The sequence below is a fragment of the Pan paniscus genome, chromosome 21 (genome assembly GCF_029289425.2).
Source record: "Pan paniscus chromosome 21, NHGRI_mPanPan1-v2.0_pri, whole genome shotgun sequence".
Taxonomy (NCBI): Eukaryota; Metazoa; Chordata; class Mammalia; order Primates; family Hominidae; genus Pan; species Pan paniscus.
This window is the reverse complement of record NC_073270.2, coordinates 57,375,215-57,402,643: the sequence shown is the minus strand read 5'-3', so window position 1 is coordinate 57,402,643 and position 27,429 is coordinate 57,375,215. Positions and strand designations below refer to the sequence as shown.

The following is a 27,429-nucleotide window of genomic DNA, read 5'->3' as shown; positions in this document are numbered from 1 at the left end:
GAATTATAGATGCAGCTTTGCACTTTGCTTTTAGTAGCTCAGTTTTTACAAATGTGCCAGGACATGGAATATCATTGCACTGTGACCTCAGCAGAGGGCTGAGTTTTACTGAAACATCTGCCGTGGGTTCCTGTAGCCTCCCAGTGGCATAAATGCATGTCTGTATTTCAAGACCCTGTCTACTCACTTTCATGGAAGGTGAGGGCATCACATTGGTCTTCCCTGCTTCTGCAGTGCAATTGCTGGCCATGTTTAACTTGTAACTTTCAATTCAATCAGCTGTGTGATTTTTTTTTTTTTTGAGATGGATTCTCGCTCTGCTGCCCAGGCTGGAGTGCGGTGGTATGATCTTGGCTCACTTCAACCTCCGCCTCCCAGGTACAAGCGATTCTCTTGCCTCACCTCCCAAGTAGCTGGGACTACAGGCATCTGCCACCACGCCCGGCTAATTTTGAATTTTTAGTAGAGACGGGGTTTCACCATGTTGGCCAGGCTGGTCTCGAGCTCCTGACCTCAAGTGATCTGCCCGCCTTGGCCTCCCACAGTGCTGGGATTACAGGCGTGAACTACCGCACCCGGCCTAGCTGTGCGATTTTAAGCAAATCATTGCTGCACCTCAGCCTCCTCAAAGGTAAAGAGGGACTAGGGCCATTGACCTCACAGGTCCTTGCTAAAGATGAGGTAGTAATGGTGATAACAGTGGTACTGACGGCAGTGAGAAATGACCACCTATTGAATACCTGCTCTGTGCCAGGCCCTGGGCTATGAGCCCCTCTTATGATAGAGTCACAATGATTGTGCCCATTTTGTAGATGAAGTGTAAGTTGGCCAAGGAAAGTTCCCATGGTCGCATAGCTGGCAAGATTAAAACCAGACAGCCCACGCCTAGAGTCTGGACTATGCAACCCACAATACCACTTTCCTCCCCAGGGGATGATGGTTTGAAAGTGCTTTGTAAACTCCTGAAGTGCTCCAGAGAGTGAAGATGCCTGTGTGTGGGAGACTCAGGGCTGATACTGGATGAAGTTCCACAGTCTCTGGCTATTTTTAGCCAAACAGGGTGCCCTGTTTGGAGGTAATGTTCAGACACTCTGCATCTTCCAAGTGCAGTGGAATTTTTATTTTTTATTTTTATTCTTTGGTCCCTTCCCTCTTTTCTCATCTGGGGAAGCTTCCGAGCTTGGTGAAAATAAGCCTTTTTCTGCCAGACCCTGGCAGCCTACCTTCTGAGTATCTTGCCTTTACCACCCACCTCATTAGGATTCATCCCTTAGAAAGGAAAATTAAAATGAGCATGTTTCACTTAACAACTTCCAGTTCCACCTATGTTGCTGCAAGTCACAGAATTTCTTTCTTTTTTAATGTGTTTTGCTTATTTTTTTGAGATAGGATCTTGCTGTATTGCCCAGGCTGGAATACAGTGGTGCAGTCTTGGCTCACTGCAGCCTTGACCTCCTGGCCTCAAGCGGTCTTCCCGCCTCAGCCTTCCAAGTAGCTGGGATGAGAGGCGCACACCACCACACCTGGATAATTTTTGTATTTTATTGTAGCAATGGGGGTCTTGCTATGTTGACCAGGCCAATCTCAAACTCCAAACTCAAGCAACTGTCCTGCCTCAGCCTCCCAGAGTGCTGGAATTACAGGCATAAGCACTGCATTGGGCCAATAAGAGGATTTTTAATGGCTATACAATATTCTTCTGCGTACGTACACCACAGAGTATTTGTTCTATCTCCCAAGCTTACCACTTAGGAGGTTTCCCCCTTTGGGCTATCATAAATCATGCCACGATGCATTGCCTTCCACGTTCTCTCTGCACATCTTTGACCATGTGTGTAAAAGGTCCCATTTGTCTCCTTTTGCCTCGTCTTAACCTTGTTGCTGAACGTGAGTGTAAAACCTGCTGGATAGCTCAAGTACATGGTGCCGGGGAGGGCAGGCAATCTCGCGGTCCTTCTGCGGCTATGAGGTTGGTTGGTTTGTTTTTTTATGAGCACATTCTTGGTGAACCATCAGATGTATGCAGTTCCCCTCCATGCCTGGGCATAGCCTGAGCCTCAGCCTCAGGTCCAGACAATGACAGCATTCAGATGTGTGCATGAATGAGCTCGGAGTGTGAAACAGAAAGATTTAGGAGGGTGTTGGAGTTTTACCACCACGTTGCCATGACCTTGGACCCAAGGGGTAAGGTCAAAGAACAGAGGTTAGGAACTATAGGGGAATTCTTCCATCAGTATTATTGATTAACCACCGAAGTGGGGTCTCAAAACAGGATTGTGGTTGTTCAGAAGAAGACAGCGGGGGCTGTTTGAGCAGGGCTGGACAGTGTTTTACAGACACTGTAGGAAACTGTCAGATGTGCCTCCCTTGGTGTTAGCTTATCCATGGGCCATAGAGGCAAAAGCTCTGTCCCGTGTTATATTAGTGTTGGCTCAGAATAGAGTTAATATATAGTCATTTCTTTTTTTTTTTCTTTTTTGAGACAGAGTCTCGCTCTGCTACCCAGGCTGGAGTGCAAAGGTGCAATCTTGGCTCACTGCAACCTCCGCCTCCTGGGTTCCAGCTATTCTCTTGCCTTAGCCTCCTGGGTAGCTGGGACTACAGGCATATGCCACCATGCCTGGCTAATTTTGTATTTTTAGTTTATTTGTTTGTTTTGAGATGAAGTCTTGCTCTGTTGCTCAGGCTGGAGTGCAGTGCCACAATCTCAGCTCACTGCAACCTCCGCCTCCCGGGTTTAAGGGATTCTCCTGCCTCAGCCTCCCGAGTAGCTGGGATTACAGGCACCCACCGGCCCAGTGAATTTTTTGCACTTTTTTTTAGTAGAGATGGGTTTTCACTATGTTGGCCAGGCTGGTCTTGAGCTCCATACCTCAGGTGATCGGCCCACTTCAGCCTCCCAAGGTGTTGGGATTACAGGCGTGAGCCACTGCGCCCGGCAAGAAGTGACCTTTTATGCCACTGTCTCTTCCGCTGATTCCTAGCAGGCTGTGTTTTGTTTGTTTCATGCTATGTTAAAAAAAAAAATTGAAGCAGTATTTAAAAATCACTTGATTTTATATCAAAATTAGTTTTTCTCAAGAAAGATCAGGTCTGGAAATAGTAGGCCCAACTTCTACCTGACAGTGGTTGGCCAAGCTGGGCAGCTGCTGCCTCAGTTTTCTTCTGACCCCCACATGGCCCTGCCCTATGCCTGTCTACTTCTCTCCCAACGCCTGTCGGCATTTGAACCTGCAACCACTGCCTGGTGCATTTGAATGTATTTTCGTATTGAGTGAAGAAAACCGTGTGTCTGTGGATAGATTTATAATTTTGAAAGGCTGGATTAGGGCTGACCGGTGACTCTTTGTGAGCTTAAGTATTTATCTTATTGAATGCCACCAAATAACCCCTTTTATCAGATGTCACATTCCCGCCTCGTATCATACGTGCTCTGATGATTGGTATGTATCCTGCTTTTGACAAAAATTCAAGGCTACTGAGCGTGATCTGGCTTATTTCCCAAGCACAGCATCCCAGGTACAAAGAGAAAACTTTAAAAACTTGTCACAGGTGGTTTATTGCTGGCCAAGAAATGATGAAAAAGCCCTTTCACGGATGGTTTCTGGCCTGAGTCCCTCACATGGGCATTTGAGGCAGGGAAAGGTGTGGGCTCTGCCCCTTTGGTTTCTTGTCACCCAAAGGAGAAAACACAACAGACTCCTGAGACAGGATCCCCTCCCCGCCCTTTCTACCTTTCCAGCATTTTATCCAGCTCGCGTCTAATATATCTGTTCATTCATCCACCTTAACGAGGTTGTGTTTTCTGCTGCTGGCCTGACCTGCAGTTATTGAGACCCTAACTCAGGCTGTTAACAGCAGTGAGATGCAAGCCCCTGAAATCCTCTATCTTGTGTGTTACGGGGTGATTTCTTTGAACAGAAGCCAGAATGTTAAGTAACCTTGTTGTATATCACTTTGTTTTGGGAGGGAATGCAGTTATCTCAGCTCACTCCCTAGATGTTTGTCTGGCCCACAATCGAGAGGTGTTAGTGAGTACCCCACTTCTAAACTGGCCCTCCCTGAGTAGGACTCTGGGGGATGTTATGTGTCCTGTTAGAAAGTAGCTTTAAATTAACACTGACTTAAGCTAAAATGGAGGAGAGTGGAAGGGGAGAAGGAAAGACTTCCTGCAGGGCTCAGATCCTGTTGGAATCAGCTCCCAAAGAGACTGAGAACGTTCTTGTTTTTTTTTTGTTTGTTTGTTTGTTTTGAGACGGAGTCTCACTCTGTCACCCAGGCGCGATCTTGGCTCACTGCAAACTCCACCTCCCGGGTTCACGCCATTCTGCCTCAGCCTCCCGAGTAGCTGGGATTATAGGTGCCTGCCACCACGCCCTGCTAATTTTTGTATCTTTAGTAGAGACAGGGTTTCACCATGTTGGCCAGGCTGGTCTCAAACTCCTGACCTCAGGTGATCTGCCTGCCTTGGCTTCCCAAAGTGCTGGGATTACAGGTGTGAGCCACCTCGCCAGACCCTGCAGAGGTTTTGATTAGGATGGTGGATCCCAGGGGTGGAGAAGGGCTACAGATATAGCTGTCGTAGGCTCCTAAGCTCCACTGAGAGGCTTGCTCTAGAAGAAAGCAAGGCTAAAAGATGTTTACATACAGCTGTAATTGATCTTTCCTCAAAAGCGTTTGTCATTTCTGATCATTTCAGGTTATAGTTATTCAACGTTTCCACTAACATGAACCTGTGGGGTCTGTAGCTGGGCATGCTGGGCTGGCCGATTCTGCTGCCCAGCCCTGGAAGCCACTTCTGGTTCTGGAGTTACAGATTCTTTCTCGATTAAAGTTAAAAGCAGGCTTTTGGGGAATTAGTGTATCTCCTGGAAGCCCAGTATCACAGACTTTTCACATATTTTCAGGGCAATTAACAGGCAAAGTAATAGCTACTTGAGAATAGGAATAAAAAAATCATTTCCATAAGTGTTTGAAAGTACCTGAAGAATAATTTTTTTTTTTACTTTATTACTAAATAGGTATATAAGGAAGGATATAAATTTAGTCAGGGTTTTTTAGCTTGTACATAACTAGGTATTTGTAATATTTGAATTGTATTGGGATGTTTATTTAATTAAAGTTAAACGTAAAAGAAATGCATATACATGTTTGAAACATTTCGGTGGTATAGAAAGCTAGAAGTGGCCGGGCGCCATGGCCCATGCCTGTAATTCCAGCACTTTGGGAGGCCGAGGTGGGCAGATCATGAGGTCAGGAGATCGAGACCATCCTGACTAACACGGTGAAACCCATCTCTACTAAAAATACAAAAAAAAAAAAATTAGCTGGGTGTGGTGGCGGGCACCAGCTACTTGGGAGGCTGAGGCAGGAGAATGGCATGAACCCAGGAGGTGGAGTTTGCAGTGAGCCGAGATCACGCCACTGCACTCCAACCTGGGCAAAAGAGTGAGACTCCGTCTCAAAAAAAAAAAAAAAAAAAGCTAGAAGTAAAAGCTAGAAGTAATTCTCTCCATGTGTATCACTCTATAAACATTTCTACACTGCACCCAAGCTTTTTTACATAGACAGATAGGATAATTTTTTTTCTTGTTTTTATTTATTTATTTATTTTTGAGGCGGAGTCTTGTTCTGTTGCCCAGGCTGAAGTGCAGTGGCGCCATCCCAGCTCACTGCAACCTCTGCCTCTGGGGTTCACGCGATTCTCCTGCCTTAGACTCCCGAGTAGCTGGGATTACAGGCACCCGCCATCATGCCTGGCTAGTTTTTGTATTTTTGTAGAGATGGGGTTTCGCTATGTTGACCTGACTGGTCTTGAACTCCTGACCTCAGGTGATCCTCCTGCCTCGGCCTCCCAAAGTGCTGGGATTACAGACATGAGCTACTGCACCTGACTGGTATGATTTTATATATGCGAATCATTACTGATTTGTTAATTTTAAACTTTGGAAGACAATTGTTAGCAGACAAAACAGGGCTATATTGAAAGTTAGAGTGTCTTAGTCTGTTTGGCCTGCTATAACATGGCCTGCTATAACAAAATACCATCAACTGGGTATCTTGTAAACAACAGAAGTTATTTCTCCTAGTTCTGGAGGCTGGGAAGTCCTGTGTCAGCATACTGGCAGATTTGGTGTCTGGTGAGGGCCTGTTTCCTGGCTGATAAAAGGCCCTCTTTTCACTCTGTCTCTCACAGCAGAAGGAGCGAGGGACCTCTCTGGGGTTTCTTTTATAAAGGCACTCATCCACTCATGAGGAACCCCACCCCCAGGACTTAATCACCTCCCAGAGGCCCCATCTCCAACTGCTATCACATTGGGGATTAGGTTTCAACATATGAATTTTAGGGGACATAAACATAGTCTATAGCATAGCCATTAAATTAAACAAATAACTAAGTGAATGAGTTTTCAAAGACTTAGGCAGGCCAGTAGCCAAAAACTAAAACTAAAAAAACACAAAATAAAAACAGAAAAACCCACTACTTGATTGGTCCTTTCTTTGAAAGGTAGAGGTCAGTATGACAGTTTCTTCCATTGGTCAAAGCTCAAAGCTCGTTAGTGCTGGCTGACTCATTATGACTTGAACTTAAATAAGGGAGAGTCTTGAAAAATAATTTCTTGCTAATGTAAATTTAGTTAATAGAAGCAACAGAAACTGAACTCGATATCTGAGCATAGTAGACTAAGGATGCATAAAGATACATTTTCAGAGCTGGAGCAGAAATGAGAAATAGTCATCTACTCCAAGATCTTTATTTTGCAGGGGCCTGTGGGGGCTGGGGGCTGGGGACAGAGCGGGGACTGGAACCCCAGTTTTGAGCTCCAGCTTGATCTCTTCTTTGGGGTATAGCAGGTCAGCCAAGATGACATCCAGGGGTTCCAGAGAAAGAAAGGACTAGGGGTGGAGAGCTGCATACCTTTGCCTTGTGGCTTCTGCAGAGCTCTCTTGGTAAAAGGAATGGGAACTCAAGAGGAACCCCAGGTTTGCTTGTTTTTTTTGTTTTTTTTTTTTTTGAGACAGAGTCTCACTCAGTCACCCAGGCTAGAGTGCAGTGGCATGGTCTCAGCTTACTGTAGCCTCTGCCTCCCAGGCTGAATCAATCTTCCCATCTCAGCCTCTCCAGTAGCTGGGACTACAGGTGCTCCCCTAGAGCCTCAGCAGCAATGCAGCAATGGTGATCAAGCGACCTTGATCCTGTCTCAGTGAGACCCTCATCCCATGTCCACCCCTGATCTATAGAACTGTAAGAAAATCTATTTGTTTCATTTTAAAACAGATGCTGGCCGGTGCGGTGGCCCATGGCTGTAATCCCAGCACTTTGGGAGGGAGGTTGAAGCAGGTGGATCACTTGAGATCAGGAGTTTGAGACCAATTTGGCCAACATGGTGAAATCCCATCTCTATTAAAATTACAAAAGTTAGGCGGATGTGATGGCAGGTGCCTGTAATCCCAGCTACTTGGGAGGCTTATGCAGGAGAATTGCTTGAACCCGGGAGGTGGAGGTTGCAATGAGCCGAGATCGCACCACTGCACTCCAGCCTAGGTGACAGAGTGAGACTCCATCACGAAAACAAAACAAAACAAAACAAACAAAAAAAACAGATGCACAGTAATTTGGTACAGCAACAACAGGAAAGGAATACAGGAGGGCTTCCAACTTCAATGCCAAACAAGCTGTCACTTTATTCCCATCCAAGTCCAAAGGTACGGTGTCTACAAAAAATCAAGAAAGAAGAAAAGGAAGGCCCTCCCACTTTCCTCTCATAAAGCTTAATCTTTAGGGGGAGTAGGGGAGGCAGGTTTTAGGAGGGTGTTGACAGGGGCTGCAGGTAGGTGATAGGGAGAGGGGTACTTGGGAGGCATCACCTCCACTGGAAGTGTTTTTTATCTTTTTTTTTTTTTTTTTTTTTTTGAGATGGAGTTTCGCTCTTGTTGCCCAAACTGGAGTGCAAAGGCGCGACCTCGGCTCACTGCAACCTCTGCCTCCTGGGTTCAAGTGATTCTCCTGCCTCAGCCTCCCTGGTAGCTGGGATTACAGGCGCCTGCCACGCCCAGCTTATTTTTTATTTTTTTTATTTTTATTTTTTTTAGTAGAGATGGGGTTTCACTATGTTGGCCAGGCTGGTCTCGAACTCCTGACCTCAGGGGATCCACTCACCTCAGCCTCCCAAAGTGCTGAGATTACAGGTGTGAGCCACCGCGCCCGGCTCTATTATTATGTTTTTGAGACAGGGTCTTACTCTGTGTCCAGGTGGGAGTAGTGTGGCACCATTATGGCTCACTGTAGCCTCCACCTCCCAGATCGTGATCCTCCCACCTCAACCTCTTGAGTAACTGAGACGACACACATGCACCACCCCACCCTAATAATAATTTTTTTTTTTTGAGATACAGTCTCGCTCTGTTGTCCAGGCTGGAGTGGGGTGGTGCGATCTCTACTCACTGCAACTTCTACCTTCCAGGTTTAAGAGATTCGCCTCCCTCAGCCTCCTGAGTAGCTGGGATTACAGGCGCATGCCACCACCTCTGGCTAATTTTTGTATTTTTAGTAGAGACTGGATTTCACCATGTTGACCAGGCTAGTCTCGAACTCCAGACCTCCGGTGATCTGCCTGCCTCAGCCTCCCAAAGTTCTGGGATTACAGGCATGAGCCACCACCCTAATAATTAAAAATTTTTTTTTTTAGAAATGGGGTCTCCTTGTGTTACCTAGGCTTGTCTCAAACTCCTGGGCTCAAGTGATCCTCCTGCGTCAACCTCCCCAAGTGCTGGGATTAAAAGTGTGAGTCACAGCAGCTGGCCAATTGCTTACATTTAAAAGTTAGGCCGTCTCGGGGAGAAGTCTAAATTTCTGTTTTTTCTTGAGAAACTGGAAGCTCCATCCACCCTGGCCCTAGTCCCTGCAGGGCAGTAACTGCCACCTGTGTGTATAGTGGCAGCAGCCTCCTTTGGCTGGGGCTGGGCTCCTGCTTGCCACAGCCCCCACTCAGCCCTCTTTGCTATTTGTATCAACACTCTGGCCCCTGTCTTGGAGTTTGCAACCCTCATGCCTTTGACCTTAAGCTGAGTATGTCTGGCTGAGGCCATGAGAAGGTTCTGACTTGACACCCGTGCGATGACTCCTGGAAGGGAAGAGTGTGTGCTGTGGAACTTTACACCAGGCGGATCCAGGTGCCAGTCTGGCCTAGCTTTGCCACATGCCAGCGCTGTCACCTTGGGCAACTTCATTAACTGCTCTGAGCCTTGGTTTCCTCTTCTGTGTGGACCCGTGTTCTCCACCTCAGCACTATTGACGTTTGGGGCCAGATCAGTCTCTGGTGTGGTATGTCCTGTGTGTTACGGGACGTTTTGTAGCATCCCTGGCCTCTGCCCACTGGATACCAGCATTACCTCCTTCCAGTTGTGACAAGTACAGATTCCCCCAGATGTTGCCGCGGGTCCCCTGGGGGACAGAATCACCCAGTTGAGAACCACTGAAGACACTCCCCCAGTGCAGTGTGTGAGGCTGAAAGGAGAGCCTGAAGGCGAAGGGCCGTGTCAGTCAGCATTCTCTTCCTTCTTTTTTTTGTTGTTTAGCTTGTTGCAGATACTTCCAGGAGTGATCCGTAATTGTGCCAATTGCTCTTTTTTTCGGAGGGGGGGTGGTGTGGGGTGGGGACGGGGACAGAGTCTCGCTATGTCACCCAGGCTGGAGTGCAATGGCGTGATCTCAGCTCACTGCATCTCTGCCTCCTGGGTTGAAGCGATTCTCCTGCCTCAGCCTCCTGGGTAGCTGGGATTACAGGTGTCCACCACCATGCCTGGCTAATTTTTGTATTTTTAGTAAAGACGGGGTTTCACCATATTGGCCAGACTGGTCTCGAACTCCTGACCTCAGGTGATCCACCCACCTCGGCCTCCCAAAGTGCTGGGATTACAGGCCTGAGCCACTGCACCCAGTCACAATCACTCTTAATTCTGTGCCATCTCTTTCCGCCATGCCTCTGGTGTGCAGCCTGCTTTGAGCCTAGAAAAGATGAATTGTGCCTTATAGAGGGGCAGCTTTCAGTGTGGGAGCCCTCATAGACCCAGAGGAACAGACACTGTCATGGGCCAGCACAGAGCACTTGGCGTCCCTAAGGGCAGTGACTACTGTGATTCCCCTGTCTCTGAGCCCCCTTCTGCCTTTGTGTTCATGGCACAGCCTGTGAACCCAGATTCTCGGCTGTGCATCTGACCTTCGACCCTGTGTTGTGTTTAGGTGGCCCTGGTACAGTGGACGGAAAGTGTGGGCTTAACCCTGGTGGGCCGAGACCAGTCTTCCATGCAGCTGAGGACCCCTGGCGACCAGATCCTGAACTTCACCATCCTACAGATCTTCCCTTTCACCTATGAAAGCAAACGTATGGGCATCATCGTGCGGGTGAGTCGTTTTTATTCATGGCTTAAAGTGCTTAAGAACCCCAGGTGTGCTGCGTGTGTCCCTGTGGGTTGACATTCTTTCTAACCCTCTTTACTGTGGTATCTGTCACCCAGACTAATGAGGGAATATAATTCCCTAAGCAGAAAGGAAATTAGTTCATTCATTGGACACACCCCGTAACTCTGATCCGCTTATGGTGTCCCTGGTTCTGGAGTGAAAGTTAAAGAGAACGTCCATTGGGGATTTCTTGATAATACATCTCTCATTCTCTTTTGTTTAATATTGAACATGTATTTTTTATTGAGGTGAAATTCACATAATATAATCATTTTAAAGTGAAAACTTCAGTGGCGTTTAGTCCATTCACAGTGTTGCTCAGCCACCACTTCCCTCATGTTTCAAAACATTTTCATCAAGATGATGAGAAAAGAAACCTTGTGGCCCGGCACGTTAAAAAATTTTGCCAGTCTGAAGAGTCTGATTTGATTTGATATGTTGTTTTTCTATTGGCTCTTTTAAAAATTTTTAATTTTTAAATTCTTATTAAAAGAATCTATTCATAGAGTCCTCCCACCTCAGCCTCCCGAGTAGCTAGGACTACAGGCTTGCAAAACCAGGGCTGACTCATTGTTTAATTTTTTATAGATACAGGGTTTCACTGTGCTGCCCAGGCTGGTCTCAAACTCCTGGCCTCAACCGATTCTCCTGCCTGGGACTCCCAAAGTGCTGGAATTACGGGTGTGAGCCACTGTGCCCATCCCTCTGTTTTCTCTTTTTACCCATGGAGATCACACTTTCCGTCGTGGGGAGGCTGGAAAATCTGGTGTTCATATGCCACTTGGTCTGGTTGTTCTGCAGTCTGCATGATTGTCTGATTTTTCCCAGGGAGCTTTGAAAATACAGATTCCTTGGTTCAGTCCCACACCTATGTTGGAGTGGGGTGGTTCCTCACATCATTTAGCTTCGTTGCAGAAAACTCTGCTTCAGATCTTAAGGATCTTTGGAATAAGGCTCTTTCATCTTTTCTGGACTTTTTTTTTTCTTAACAAATGAGAATCCTCTCCACCCTGATCTACCCAATGGAGGAAAGAGATACTTGCACATGCATTTTTATAGCAGCACAATTTGCAATTGCAAAGATATGGAACCAGCCCAAATACTCATCAGTCAACAAGTGGATAAAGGAACTATGATATATATATATATAAAATGATGAAATGCTACTTAGCCATGGAAAGGAATGAATGAATGGCATTCGCTGCAAACTGGACGGGATTGGGGACTATTATCTAAGTGAAATAACTCAGGAATGGAAAGCCAAATGTCGTATGTTCTCACTCATAAGAGGGAGCTAAGCTATGAGGATGCAAAGGCTTAAGAATAATACAATGGACTTTGGCGAGTCAGGGGGCTGAAAGGGTGGGAGGAGGGTGAGGGATAAAAGACTACAAGTTGGGTTCAGTGTATACTGCTCAGGTGATGGGTGCATGAAGATCTCATAAATCACTGTTAAAAAACTTACTCATATAACCAAACACTACGTGTTCCCCAAAAACCTTTGGAAATAAAAAAAAATAGAGTGCACAAGTAGAAGTAGAAATTGATAACGTAGGTTGTTGGGCACGTGGCCCTGCCCCCTGCCTGCTGGCGGAGTATTTTCAGCTAAGGCTTGGCTTGTCAACTTCTCCTTCAGCCTTACAGGTTCCTAGAATTCAGACCACCTCTTACAGCATCTCGTTCTTCTTCCATAGCATTCATCACACTGAAATTCTTGATTTCCTGCGGGTTTGCTTGTCACCACCTGTCTTTTTTCCCTGTGGGTTAGAACAGGGGCCAGGATCCTTTTGGTCCTCCCGTGTCTCCTGTGCCTAGCTTTCCTGCCTGGCACACGGTAGACTCACAGTCAGTGCCGAAGTGAGCAGGATTCAACAGTGATAGCCAGTTGTCTTTTTTTTTTTTTTTTTTTTTTTTTTAATGTTAGGGAAGTTATCAAATAAGATACTTAAAATAAACAACTCACAGCTTTTTCTCGCGCTCCTAGCTTTGCACCACTCTTCTCCTTGATCATTTACCGTGTAGCTTTAGTGCCATGGGCAGCTCTGGGATCGTAGTAGAAATGGTAATAGCCACTAGCAGCAGTAGTAGTAAGAAGAATGACAGGAATGACAAGTAACGTTTATTTATTTTTTGAGACACAGTTTCACTCTGTCACCCAGGCTGGAGTACAGCAGTGCCATCTCAGCTCACTGCAACCTCCACCTCCCAAGTTCAAGCAATTCTCTTGCCTCAGCCTCCCGAGTAGCTGGGATTACAGGTGTGCGCCACCATGCCCGGCTAATTTTTTGTATTATTAGTAGAGACGGGGTTTTGCCATGTTGGCGAGGCTTGTCTGGAACTCCTGACCTCAAGCGATCCGCCCACCTTGGCCTCCCAAAGTGTTGGGATTACCCCGCCCAGGGGCTTATTGTGTGCCAGAGGCTGTTCTAAGTGATTTGCGTAAAGTAACTCATTTAATACATAACCATGTGAGGTAGGTACCATTAGGACTGATGTTTGGCAGGGGAGAAAATTGAAGTGGAAGGAGGCTCAGAAACCGTTCAAGTTCACACAGCTGGAATCGAGGGGGCTGGGAAACCTGTCCAAGTTCACACAGCTGGAAATGGGGGGAGCTGGGAAACCTGTCCAAGTTCACACAGCTGGAATTAGTGGGGCTGGAACTCACTCCAGGCTGCCTGGCTTCCAGCTCCCAGCTCTCTACCCCAGGACTTGGGGGTTAGGGCTGGGGTGTGACGAGAGGGACATCGAAAAGCTCACAAAAGACCCACAGTAATGTTAGGGTGGGATATTAACTACGTATTGCTTCATAACAGATTGCCCCACATTTAGTGGCTTAAAACAGCAATATGGTAATCCCCACTTATCTGCAGGTTCAGTTACCCACGGTCAACTGCAGTCTAAAAATATGAAATGGAAAATTCCGGAAATAAACAATTCATAAGTTTTAAGTTGTGTGCCATTGTGAGTAGTGTGACGAATTTCATGCCATCCCACTCCATCCTCCCGGACGTGAATCATTTCTGTCTAGTGTACTCACGCCATCTACCTGCCTGCTTGCTAGTCACTCAGGAACCCTCAGATTGGCTGTTGTGGTATTGCCGTGCTTGTGTTCAAGCAAGTCTTATTTACTTTTATTACAGCATATTATAAGTGTTCTATTTTGTTATAAGTTATTGTTGTTAATTTCTTACTGTGCCTAATTCATAAATTAAACTTTATCACAGGTATGTATGTTTAGGAAAAAACATAGTGCATATGGGGTCAGTATTATTCATGGTCTTAGACATCCATTGGGGTCTTTCTTACAGGGAAATGCATTCCCTTACTCTAGAAAATGTATTTCCCTGGAGTAAGGAAGTTCCTCCTGTCCTCTCCCCTCCCCTCCCCTCCTCCCTCCCTCCCTCCCTTCCTCCTTCCTTCCTTTTTCTCTCCCTCCCTCCCTTCCTTCCTTCCTCCTCCCCTCCTCTGTTTCCTTCCTTTTCTCTTTTCTTTTCTCTTTTTCCTTCCTTCCTTCCTTGCTTCCTTCCTTCCTTCCTTCCGTCCGTCTGTCCATCCATCCGTCTTGCTCTGTTGCCTAGGGTGGAGTGTGGTGGCATAATCACGGCTCACTGCAGCCTCGACCTCCCAGGCTCAAGCAACCTTCTTGCCTCAGCCTCCCAAGTAGCTGGGACTACAGGTGCACACCACCATGCTCTGCTAATTCTTATCGTTTAGTGAAGATAGGGTCTTACCATATTGCCCAGGCTGATCTCAAACTCCTGGGCTCAAATGATCCTCCCGTCTCGGCCTCCCAAAGTGCTGGGATTACAGGCATGAGCCACCACACCTAACTGGGGGCTCTGTTTTCTATTTGCTATCTGATGGTTTTTGTGGCCAGGACAATTTCTGTGGCAGGCTTGGCTGGGTCCTCTGGCTCAGGGTCTCTCACAGCCTGGGCTCAAGGGGTCTAAGATTCTATGGTGGTAGGATCCACATACAGACGTCAGTGTTGTTGGCAGAGTTTGGCTCTGGGTGGGTTGTTGGACTGAGGGCCTTAGTTCTTTCCTGGCTGTTGGCCAGAGGCCACCCTCAGTGCCTTCCCACGAGGGCCTCCCTGTAGTCAGCTCCCCTGTCAGCTACCTCTTCAGAGTGAGCAGGTGAGAGTGAATGAGATGGCAGTCACAGTCTTCTGTCACCCACTGTCAGAGGTGACCTCCCCTCACATCAGCCTCATGCTGTTACCAGAAGCAAGTCACTAGGCCCAGCTCTACTCCGGGGGGGGTGGTGGCTGACACACAGCATGAGTACCAGGAGGTGGGGGGCATTGCGAGCCACTTTCAAGACTTCCTGCCCAGGAGGGGATGGAGGTGGCACTGAGCGCTCGTATTGAGGAACCAGAGACGCACACCATGAATATGCTTTGAAACATCACACGTTAGGGGATTTTTTTTTTTTTTTTTTGAGATGGAGTTTTGTTTTTGTTTCCCAGACTGGAGTGCAATGGCGTGATCTCAGCTCACTGCAACCTTCGCCTCCTGGGTCCAAGCGATTCTCCTACCCCAGCCTCCCGAGTAGCTGGGATTACAGGCATGTGCTACCATGCCCGGCTAATTTCGTATTTTTAGTAGAGATGGGGTTTCTCCATGTTGGCCAGGCTGGTCTCGAACTCCCGACCTCAGGTGATCCACCCACCTCGGCCTCCCAAAGTGCTGGGATACAGAAGTGAGCCACCACACTCGGCCCTATGTTAGGGGATTTTTATGTCCAGAGGCCAATAGGTTCTTTCAGACTCTGCAGGACCTGTGTCCTTGGCAACTCTTGGGTGGAGAGGGAACTTTCTCTCCCACACAGCTGCTGCTTTTCCCACTGGTCCACACCTGGCTGGATCCCTGGCTTCTAAACCGTATCTTGAGTGTGCATCTGATGTCAAGAACATCTGTGGTCTGGAAGCAGCACCATAGATCCTGTGGGTGGGGTGTTTCCTGGGGAATGAGTGTCATTATCTCCTATCGAATTACTTTAATTTTGTTCCAGCCTGAAGTTTTTCAAGACGTAGGGCTGTGGGCTCTGCTAGGGTCATTTGAGGGTTGACTTATCATTGAACAGTCCCTAATATCAGCCATCCTAGAATAAGTGAATGGCATACGCCACTCTTCATCTAGTTGTGAAGGACATGTTATATTTTTTTGAGAAGTGGCTCATGTGTCTTCCAGCAGGAAGAACAGGGACTCTGTGCTTAGAGTCTGTGATGCTGTCAGATGGGCAGATCTATTTTTGTTTTAACCTGGCATGCCCCCCTTCCCAGGTTATTAAAAAACATTCACAGTTAAGGCATTTAGAACAAAAAGTTACAGGTAAAGAGGGGGATCAAAACTGCCCTCCCTCTCTTCCTCCCTCCCTTTCTTCCTCCCTCCCTCCCTCTTTTCCTTCCTTCCTTCCTTCCTTCCTTCCTCCCTCCCTTCCTTCCTTCCCTCTTTCTGTCTCTCTCCCTCTCCCTCTTTCCCTTCTTCTGTCCTTTCTTTCTTTCTTTTTTTTGCCTCCCTCCCTTTTTTTCTTTTCTCTTCTTTTCTTTCTTTCTCAAGACAGAGTCTCACTCTGTTACCTAGGCTGGAGTGCAGTGGTATGAACATGGCTCATTGCAGCCTTGACCTGCTGGACTCAAGGGATCCTCCTGCCTCTGCCTCTTAAGTAGCTGGGACTACAGGTATGCACTGCCACACCCAGCTAAGTTTTAAATTTTTTTGTAGAGCCAAAGTCTCTCTGTGTTGCACAGGCTGGTCTCAAACTTCTGGCCTCAAGCTGTCCTCCCGCTTCAACCTCCCTAAGTACTGGGATTACAGGCGTGAGCCACCGTGCCTGACCAATTCATCTCCATTTTCACCCAACAAAAGACCTTTTACCTTTTCAAGGGATTTCCTTTCAGTCTCTTTTCTAAGCATATCCGAGTGTAAATATCCACACACATTTTCATAAAATTAGCACTGAACTCCATAGAAGGCTTCCTAAACTTCCTCCCTCATTGAACTATACGTATACGATGAGAATTTTCTCATATTATTAAAATCTGATTTTAATGATTTTTAACGCATGTGCAGTGTTCTGTTGAAAGAATGTGCCACTATTTCATTCATTAACTTATTTTTTGGCTGCTTAGGCTGTTTCTCAATTTCAGTTTTTTTGTTTTGTTTTGTTTTTGTTTTTTGAGACGGAGTCTCACTCTGTCATCCAGGCTGGAGTGCAGTGGTGCAATCTCAGCTCACTGCAACCTCCGCCTCCTGGGTTCAAGTGATTCTCCTGCCTCAGCCTCCTGAGTAGCTGGGATTACAGGCACCTGCCACCACGCCTGGCTCATTTTTGCATTTTTTAGTAGAGACGGGGTTTCACCATGTTGGGCAGGCCCAACATGATCCATCAGCCTCGGCCCCCCAAAGTGCTGGAATTACAGGTGTGAGCCACCGCGCCTCGCTTTTTTCTTGGTTTTGACTACTAAAAATAGTGCTGTGAATGTCCATCTTGGTGAGGTTGTCTTTCATGAAATAAGTATTATTTTGCTGTTTTTTCTCATTTTCTGACCTCTTTATCTTTGGTTGGGCTGGTGGAACTGGGCCTCTGGGGCTTTGGGACTAGTTCTCCCCTTGGCCCAAACCTCACCACACTCCTCTAATGCGGTGGTTCTCATCCTGGGGGCATTCGAGAATGTCTGGCAACATTTGTGGTTGTCACAACCAGAGGCTGAGAGTGCTACTGGCATGTCATAGGTGGAGAGCAGGGATGCCGCTCAGCATCCTGCAATGCACAGGACAGCCCCCACCTGAGGAAGGGCCTGAGAAACCCTGTTATGATGTGTTCATATAACCCAAATGCTCTATGCAAATGACTGTCCAATTACCTGATGTGAGGAAGTTTTAGTTCAGTTATAAAACTTCTCCTAGGCTTGGTATGGTGGCTCCCGCCTGTAATACTTTGGGAGGCCAAGGCAGGAGGATCACTTGAGCCCACGAGTTTCAGTCCAGCCTGGGCATCATTGCCAGACTCCACCTCTACTAAAAGCAAAAAAATTAGCTGGGCATGGTGGTGCACACCTGTAGTCCCAGCTACTGGGAAGGTTGAGGTCAGGAGGTCCAGGTTGAGGTCACTTGAGTCCAGGAGGTCGAGGCTGTAGTGAGTCGTGATTGTGCCATTGCGCTCTAGCCTGAGTAACACAGCAAGACCCTGTCTCAAAAAAATAAAAAGAAAAAAGAATAAGAAAAAAAAGAAAACTTCTCTTGACTTGGTTTAGTGACTGTGGACAGCCCCAGTTTGGGTCTCCCCTGTCTCTTTTTTAAACATGTGTGAGTGCACGCACAGTGCAAGATGGCACCTTCTTGCACCCACAAAGCAAGGCCATTTCCTTGTGTGAATGTCTGTCTCTTAAGAAATCAGGCAAGGTTGGAGAAGGACTCGTGTGATGTCTTTTTGCAGGAAGGTTGTGTCCCTGTTTTGTTTTTGTGGCGTACAAGATGTTCCAATGCCTTCTCCCCCTTCCCACGTGGAGCCACGGGTTTGGATCGTGGCTGTAGATCATCGTAGCGCTGTCATTGCTGGACTGAAAGAGGCCTTTGAGCAGGTGCCAGATGCAGACCACGGTGGGAAAAGATGAGGCCCCCAAACAATGCCACACAGCCGGCCGATCTCTGTAAATTTATGGCGTAATCTTGCCATAATATGGGAACGAAATAAACTTGTGATGAACTCCGTGGGAGGAAGTGACTCATGGGAGGGGATCGTTGATGCGGTATTTATATTGGACAGAACTTCTGAACTCGCTCAAGCCCTTTTCTTAGTGAGGAAGCTGGGCTGGGAGCATCATTTCCTACAGCCATGTTGTTGAGCACCCTTTGGTTGTCGGGGGGAAGGAAAAAATAAAACCTCTGATTCTTTAATGTGCAGACCCCACAGCTCTCTTTGGCCTGCGTCAAGAGCAGGCATAGCCACAGTCTATCAGAGATAAAGTGTGCAGTTGAACGCTTTTAAACTTGGGTGCCTGTCTTGGCCTGGGGGTGCTCTTATGAGTCAGCATGTTGTTCTAAAAGATTGTCGGTGATTAAGGGGCATTTGAAAGTTATTCTAAAAGAGGAAACTCTACCACTAATCTGATTTTGGATATTTCTCTTCCATGAAAGGGCTGCATAGACAAAGTGGCCTCCGAAGGAGCCTGAAACCAAAGAACAAGGCAGGCAAATCCAGTTTGTCGTTAAAGGGTGTTTTATTGGGGGAAACTTACAGATAGAAGCGTGGTTTTTGGGGGAGCTGAACAGACAGAAGTGTAGTTTTGGGCGGCAGGAAAACAGGTGGATGTCCATACTGTTACTCCCTAGACCCAGGGCTTATACCACAGGGAAAGGGTCCGTGTGCCCCAGCAGGACAATTACGGGCACCTTCCAGGAGAGGCAAGAAAGCTGTATGTTTCATCACCTGTAATTTGTGCGATAACATCAAGGTTGACATGTTCTTATGTGAAGGACGGTGAATTAAGTAGGAATCGGGGGTGTTCATGGGACTGGGTTAATCAGAAGTCAGCATGGCGCATTTGCACCTGAGATGCAGTCACTTTTTTTTTAAGATGGAGTTTCGCTCTTGTTGCCCAGGTTGGAGAGCAATGGTGCAATCTCAGCTCATTGCAACCTCTGCCTCCCAGGTTTAAGTGATTCTCCAGCCTTGCCTCCTGAGTAGCTGGGATTACAGGCATGCACCACCACGCCCAGCTAATTTTGTAATTTTAGTAGAGACAGGGCCTCACCATGTTGGCTAGGCTGGTCTCAAACTCCTGACCTCAGGTGATCTACCTACCTGAGCCTCCCAAAGTGTTGGGACTACAGGCGTGAGCCACCACACCCAGCTTGAGATGCAGTCACTTTTGTCTCCATGGTTCCATATTCAATGAAGACTTTCTGGGCATTTATTCTGGGCTTCCTGGAGTAGCAAAATATAGGCACAAGGTATTGATGGCCATGCTCAGTTTTCTTGCTTATCTTTACTGCCTCCCACCTCCCAGTGACGCGAATCATTGGGGGAAAATGGGGGAAGGATCTGTGGCTGCGCCGTCATTCCTCAGAGCTAGGACTTCTCAGTCTCAGCACTGTTGACTTTTAGGGCTGGAGGAGTTCCTGGTGGTGGTTGGAGGCGTCCTGTGTGATGTAGGAGGGTGAGCAGCACCCCTGGCCTCCCCCCGTCAGATGCTAGTAGGACATTGCCTGCGTTGTGACACCTAGAGTGTCTCCAGACATTGCCACATGTCTCCTGGAGGGCCACATTGCCCTGTTGAGAGTACTGGGCTGAGCCTTGTTCTCTACGTACAGTATGGCTGGGGGACTTGGGAAATCACTCTCATCCCAGCAGCAGTTATACCACTGAGGGGTCCTTTTCGTGTGTCAGTCTCTGTGCTACATGCTTGATTCCTGTTTTACAGATGAGAAAACTGAGGTTTAGGGAAGAGGAGTAGCTTGTCCAGCTGCACACAACTAGAAACTGGTACTTGGTCCAAGCATTTGATGCCTGTGCCATGGTGCTACCCACTACCCAGAAAATCTGGTTAGGGTGAACTGAAACTCTGGGTAATTGGATCTCTAGGCAAGTCCTTAGTTAGACTTAGGGATCTGGAATTATTCTCAGCTGAGACAGTCAGTTTGCCCCCAGGAGACATTTGCTAAAGTCTAGAGATATTCTGGTTGTCACCATGGAGGGTATGACTGGCATCTAGTGCATAGGGGCCAAGGATGCTGCTCAACATTGTACAGTGCACAGGAGGGGCCCTGCAGAGCAAAGAGTTATCTGGCCCCAAATGTTCACAGTGATGAGGTTGAGACTCCCTGTTCTAGTCCTTATCTTCCCTATTCTTTCAGTGGACCACAGTTTGATGATATCTGCAGTCCCAAGTGTAAATCTAAAATCATAGCATGTGAGTCTATTCCAGTTGAAATAGTAATAACTTTCAAAACAAAGGTCTTAAATCCATTTGATCTTTCTTTCATCACTGAAAATCTTCCAAGTGCTTTGAGTTTTCCTTTTACTTTCTGTAGCCTTTGCCCCTAAATGAGGCCCCTTCTCGCTTTTCATCTTCAGCCAAGTGAAAAAACATTCGTGTCTGTTAAGTGCACTTTGTACACCGTCTGTCATGGGAAGCGGGCTTTGCCGCTGAAAGAGGGTGTTCCTTTCAGTTTCTCATTCCTTCCGGCCTCCCTCTCTAGGATGAATCAACTGGAGAAATTACGTTTTACATGAAGGGAGCAGATGTGGTCATGGCTGGCATTGTGCAGTACAATGACTGGTTGGAGGAAGAGGTAAGTGTGATGCAGGAAGTTAAACCAGGCCTTGGAAGCATGTTCTGCAGAGGCAGCCCCTTGCCTGGTAAGGTGGGTCTCTGTATTTGTTATCGGTGGCTGTGTAACAAACCACCCTGAAATGCAGCTGCTTAAAGCAGCACCCATTTAATATATAATGGTTTCTGTGGGTCAGGGATGCTGGTGTGGCTGAACTGCATCCTCTGCTTCAGGGCCTCCCACTGGCCGTAATTCAGATGTTGGCTGGGGCTGTGGTCTCATCTCAAGACTTGACTGGGGCAGGATCCATTTGTGAGCAAGCTCAGTTGTTGTGGGCTGCATTCAGCTACTTTTGGACTGTTGAACTAAGGGTCTCAGGTTGTTGCCAACTGTTGGCCAGAGGCTGCCCTCTATTCCTTGCAGGTGGGCCTCTCCCATAGGGCCACTCACAGCCTGGCAACTAGCTTCATCAAAGAGAGCAGGTGATGGAACAGGAGAGGGCAAACAAGATGGAAGTCACTGTCTTTACTAACCTGATCTCAGATGTGACATCCCCTCACTCTTGCCCATTCTGTTTGTTAGGGACAAGTCACTAGGTCCAGCACACACTCAAAGGGTAGGCGATTATACCAGAATGTGAGTTCCAGGAGGGGCCACATCAGAGGCTGCACAACCCAGTTTGTGACGTGGACAGTTGGCCAGCAGCAGGAGGGAGGCAGTTTTCAGGCCATTTTTGTCCCATCTCTTAGCTCTAGGGGGAATTTACATTTTGCATAAGATTCTCAGTTTGAGGGTTGCAAACTCAAATGCCTACAGGGGCCTGGCAGTTAATGCAAATGAACAAACAGGTTGTGATTTTGAGCAGAGTTGCACTTTGCGTGTAAAACGTGCTGGAGTGTTCTTCACTTGACACCTCCACTTCCTGGGAACACGTGGAGGCCACCGCTCCTCAGCCATCATTGATTGTGGTTATTTGGGAAAATGCACCTGGTTTTGTCAGATGCTCAGTTTTTCCACCCATTCAGCAATCCAGATTTGTGTGTGAGACCGCACAATGTTGACTTAAATTTGGAAACATACATGTGCTAGTTGAAGACGACCTGTGTGTGGGCTGTGTTTGGCTCACCGGCTGCCTCTCTGCAACTTCCCCTATAGAAAGCTTGCTCCAGGGAGGATTGCCGTAGGGGAAAGCAACTTTCTGATTTGCCATTTTCTCTGACCCTGTGGGAGGGGCACATCCACTTGGGCACTGGTCCTTCCCCAGTGAGGTCAGGAGCTCTCAGCACCGCTCCCACTCGACCGTGGTCTATTTTTCAGTGTGGCAACATGGCCCGAGAAGGGCTGCGGGTGCTCGTGGTGGCAAAGAAGTCTCTTGCAGAGGAGCAGTATCAGGACTTTGAAGTAAGTTGTTCTGGGACCTTTCCATTGCCTTTGCAGCCCCGCCTGCCTCCCAGTCACTCCTTCCACCATCCCTCATCCTATGCGAGCCATTCTGATGTCATTTCTGGGCACACTGGATTCACTGTTGTTGAAGGCCTTTGCACTTGCCGTTCTGTCTGCCTGGAACTCTCTTCACCCACAGAGCCCCATGGCCCATTCCCTCGCTTCTTTTGGGTCTCAGCTCAAAAGCCATGTCCTCCAAGAAGTCTTCCTGGACCACCTGTCTAAGGCTCCTTCTCACTTTCCATCCATCACACCATTTCACTTTGTTCATTGCATTTGTCACTGTCATCGCGTGCTACCATTTGGGGCCAAAAAATATGTCTAGGAGTTGAATCTGGAGAGGCCAGAAGAATATAAACTTGACCCTGTTCATATATTTTTTTTAACACTCATCTTATCCATCTCCTTTCGGGAATAAAATATTTTTGAAGACAGGGACTTTACAAGTCTGGTTTGTTCTTCTTCTTCTTCTTTTTTTTTTTTTTTTGAGACAGAGTTTCGCTCTTGTCGCCCAGGCTGGAGTGCAGTGGTGTGATCTTGACTCACTGTAACCTCCGCCTCCCAGGTTCAAGGGATCCTTCTGCCTCGGCCTCCGGAGTAGCTGGGATTACAGTTGCACGTCACCATGCCCGGCTAATTTTTGTATTTTTAATAGAGATGGGGTTTCACCATATTGGCCAGGCTGATCTTGAACTCCTGACCTCAGGTGATCCACCAGCCTTGGCCTCCCAAAGTGCAGGGATTACAGGTGTGAGCCACTGTGCCTGGCCTGGTTTATTCTTATATCCTTAGTAGTTAAAGATAGTCCTTGGCATATGGTATGCCTTCGGGAAAATTTGGCATAAATCATTCTCTTGGAGCCCTAATTTCTTTTCTCTTTTTTTTTTTTTGCACATTTATTCTGAGACGGGGTCTCGCTATGCTGCCCAGGCTGGTCTCAAACTCCTGGCCTCAAGCCATCCTCCTGCCTCAACCTCCTTGTAGCTGGGATTACAAGTGTGAGCCACCGCATCTGGTTCGGCTCCCTAATTTCTTTTCTTTTTTTTTTTTTTATTTGAGACAGAGCTTTACTCTTGTTGCCCAGACTGTAGTGCCAATGGCACGATCTCTGCTCACTGCAACCTCTGCCTCCTGGATTCAAGCGATTCTCCTCCCTCAAGCCCCCAAGTAGCTGGGATTACAGGCATGTGCCACCATGCCTGGCTAATTTTTGTATTTTTAGTAGAGACACGGTTTTGCCACGTTGGCCAGGCTGGTCTCAAACTCCTGACCTCAGGTGATCTGCCTGCCTCGGTCTTCTAGAGTGCTGGGATTACAGGCATGAACCACCACACCCAGCCTCCCTAATTTCTTTAAGCTGTAAAAATGTTGGGGTTGAACCAGATTATTGACTTGCTTATTGTCATCCCATCCCATAGATTGTGTGTTCCCTGAGGGGAGGGTCCTTGTCTTGTTTACTGCCGTGTCTCTGGTGCCTGGCCTAAAGCCAGCATGCAGGAATGCAAGGGAGGGAGGCGGGACACGCTTCATGGGGCCCTGCCCTGCTCCATGCGGGGAAACTGCCTGGATCTCTCTTTAATATATTTGAGTTCTTTGTAAGCTATTATTTAACAAGCATTTTAGCCCCGATCAATGCTACCTGCCTTTTAATTTTAAAAGCATGTGCTTCAAGCGGGCCCATTAGGAGATGACTGGTTTTCCTCCAGGTTTTTGCTAACATGATAAAGAGAAGAAGCAGCAGTTTGGGTTGATGGTCTTCAGAAGCTCGACTTGGTCTTTAGAAAACCTGGTGACCCACAGTTTGGCTTACAAAGTGCATGTTGTGTATGGGAGAACTTACTGTTTTTTTGAGATCTTGGTTGTGCCCGTCCCTGAGACAACCCAATGAGGTTGGTGCTGTTATTGCCATTTCGTGGCCACGGCTCAGAGAGGTTAAGTGACTTGCTGAAGTCTCCCAGCAGGTGAGTGTGGAGTGTAGGTTGGGACTCAGGTCTGTGCAGTGTCTACATGGAGGACTTGTGAGGAAGCCGGAAGCCTGTGTCACCCCTGTGGGGTCCAGCTCACCTGCTGGGGACCCCACCCCGTGTGGTGGGGATCGGGTGTGGCCCTTCTACTCTTGGCACTGGCCAGTCAGCCTGGCCTCTCCTCACCCTAAGCAGTGACTGCATCTGCTGGTGTGTCCCAGGCCCGCTACGTCCAGGCCAAGCTGAGTGTGCACGACCGCTCCCTCAAAGTGGCCACGGTGATCGAGAGCCTGGAGATGGAGATGGAACTGCTGTGCCTGACGGGTGTGGAGGACCAGCTGCAGGCAGATGTGCGGCCCACGCTGGAGACCCTGAGGAATGCTGGCATCAAGGTAGGGCGGGCTGGCCGCAGGGAAGGGCACTCCAGGGCAATGCCAGTTATCCCTCAGCAGTGCAGGGAGATCACAGGGGGAAAGGGTGGGAGGAGCAGCAGAGGAGACCAGGAGTGCCTTATCTGCAATGGGCCACAGGCACTGTTTCTGCCCCTCCAACCCTGATTTTTTTTTTTTTTTTTTTTTTGAGACGGAGTCTCGCTGTGTCGCCCAGTCTGGAGTGCAGTGGCATGATCTTGGTTAACTGCAACCTCTGCTTCCTGGATTCAAGCAATTCTTGTGCCTCAGCCTCCCTAGTAGCTGGGATTACAGGCACGTACCACCACGCCCGGCTAATTTTTATATTTTTGTAGATAGAGGGTTTCACCATGTTGGCCAGGCTGGTTTTGAACTCCTGACCTCAGGTGATCTGTCCGTCTCAGTCTCGGAAGTGCTAGGATTACAGGTGTGAGCCACTGTGCCTGGCCCTCCAGCCCTGATTTTGGAAGACATCTTGTGTAGCGTTTGCCTTTACTGTACCGTTGACTCCCCTGACTCCACTGGGCTCCCTGGTGCTCAAGGCCGAGCAGTGTCCAGCGTGCATGGCTGCTGATTAAATTCTAGTTGAGTGATCGGCACACCGGTCTGTCTGCCGTGTGGCCAAGTGAGTGAGTGACCACCCAGCAGAGTGACCGCCAGCGCCATCACACTGTCGTATTAGCATTTTGCACTCTACCAGTGGCGACCCAAAAAAAAATACTAGGAGTTGAATCTGGAGGGGCCAGCAGAGGGCGCGTGAGGACCTGGTCCTCAGTGGACCAAGGGAGGTGTGAACAACCAAACTCATTGGCCTGGAGCTCCTGGAAACGTGTGCCTGCCACCGGCCTCGACTCAAAAGTGGCTCTCTGCTGCATCCTGGGGCCTGTCCTTTCAGCAGGGCCATGGCAGGAGGACAGGTTAGATGCCAGGCAACATTCAGGCCCACTGGGGACTCCCACCCCTGTGTCCCTGTTTCCTTGTAAACCCAATTCTGTCGCTTGCATTTGGCTCACAGGCCTGGTTCGTCATAAGGAAATCACCAACGGGACCTTGCTTCCGGAAGTCTGGCCGCTGGAGGCCCATTTCTGCTTCATCGTGGGGTCTGCAGTGGGGCCCTGGCCATTCCTAAGACTTCTGGAGTTTCCATTTTCTGCTTCCATCTTTGTCCTGGGGTTTTTCTCCTTCTCAAAACTGTGTTAGCCCAAGACGAGATATTTTATTCACAGAGTGTGCATGTGACTTATCATTCTAGTTTCCTGTTAGATGACAGGAGGAGGGGAGTGCCTGGGATGGGGCAGGTTAGTTGGTAATTAAAGTCTAAGATACGATCTTGCACAGGAAATTTTCTTTTCTTTTCTTTCTTTCTTTCTTTTTTTTTTTTTTTTGAGACAGAGTTTCACTCTGTCGCCCAGGCTGGAGTGCAGTGGTGCGATCTCGGTTCACTGCAACCTCCACTTCCTGGGTTCAAGAGATTCTCCTGCCTCAGCCTCCCAAGTAGCTGGGATTATAGGTATGTGCCACCATACCTGGATAATTTTGTATATTTAGTAGAGATGGGTTTTCTCCATGTTGGTCAGGCTGGTCTCAAACTCCTGACCTCAAGTGGTCCACCTGCCTCGGCCTCCCAAGGTGTTGGGATTGCAGGCATAAGCCACCGCGCCTGGCTGCACAGGATATTTTCTAAATCAGCCCCTTGTATGGATGTGGAAACTGAGGCTGAGTGAGGCGTCTCCATTCCTCAGGTTCTCACATTGGGAAGCAGCAGAGCCGGGACTGGAGCTGGGGTCTTGACCCTTCCTGTAGTACCTTCCCTTCATCACAGCATGGGACATTAGCCATGTCGTGCACCTGATCGTTCTTTTCATGCTTTTCTGGAACTTGAACTTCCCAATTCCTTCCCCAGTGTTTGTTCTCTTACCTCAAACCCTGAGAACTATGACTAAACGAGGCTCACCAAAAAGAATATTATTTTTAGGACAGGCGGGATATTGAGGGAAAACAGACCCAGCTAGGGGAGAGGGCCCGGGAGGCTCAGCCCTGAGAGGTGCCCGGTGCCTTCCTTCTGCCCGTCTCACTGCCTGGGTTTCCATCCTACCTCTCCCTTTACTTCTTCTGTGACCCTTGGCAAATGACTGAAGCTCTTAGCGCTTCCATTTCCAGCCTCCAGAAGCTGTCATGAAGGTAACAGAGAGCTCAGCGTGGGTGCTGGGCACGTAGTGGACACTCGGGAGACGTTTGTCATGATCTTCTTTCCTATACTTTCCCTCCTATCCAGATTTTCTTTGACAGATAGCCCCAAGACTGCTCCCAGCTGGGAGCAAAGAGAACAAAAGGGTTAATGAGGTAAAATCACAGAGCAGGAAGCACATTCCATGAGGACTCTAAAGACCCGGATTCTGGGCCTGGTTAGGACAAGAGGTAGCTGTGTGGTTTGGGGCAAGTCATCTACCCTCTCTGAGCCCACAGCAGAGAAATGCAGTGTGAGCTAATGCACGATACGGAAGAACCTGACTCATTTACGGTCAGCGTTTTATAAGCTGAGTTAAACCCCAGAAGGGTCTGTCTTGCTCATCCAACTACATAGAAAGTCCACAGCATCAAAAATGAGTGTTTCCTGTAGGACAGAGAAGTGCCCCCTCACCCGTATCCCTTCTTTTAGGATATTTATCACTTTAAGAAAAATCCTCAGAAGGGGAATTATGCGGTCCAAGGACCGAGCTTCATAGTACCTCCTGTAGTGTGTGGCCAAATGGCCCTTTCTAGAAGCATCTGCCAGTTTTTGCTGCTACCAGCAGTGGTTGCTTGGAGTCCCAGAGCCCTTCAGCCAGGGCGCTTGCTGTGTTGTGTTGGGGACAGCATGAGTCGCCAGGAGG

General features: G+C 48.0%; 1 protein-coding gene across 1 annotated transcript in view; it reads left to right on the top strand.

Moving 5' to 3' along the window:
• ATP9A (ATPase phospholipid transporting 9A (putative)) overlaps nt 1-27,429 on the top strand; it is a 172,545-nt gene that overhangs the window by 119,462 nt on the left and 25,654 nt on the right. The window contains exons 15-18 of the mRNA XM_034947069.3: nt 10,244-10,405; nt 20,668-20,760; nt 22,057-22,140; nt 24,368-24,538. Coding sequence (XP_034802960.1) covers nt 10,244-10,405; nt 20,668-20,760; nt 22,057-22,140; nt 24,368-24,538 — 510 coding nt within the window. The remainder of the gene's footprint in view (nt 1-10,243; nt 10,406-20,667; nt 20,761-22,056; nt 22,141-24,367; nt 24,539-27,429) is intronic.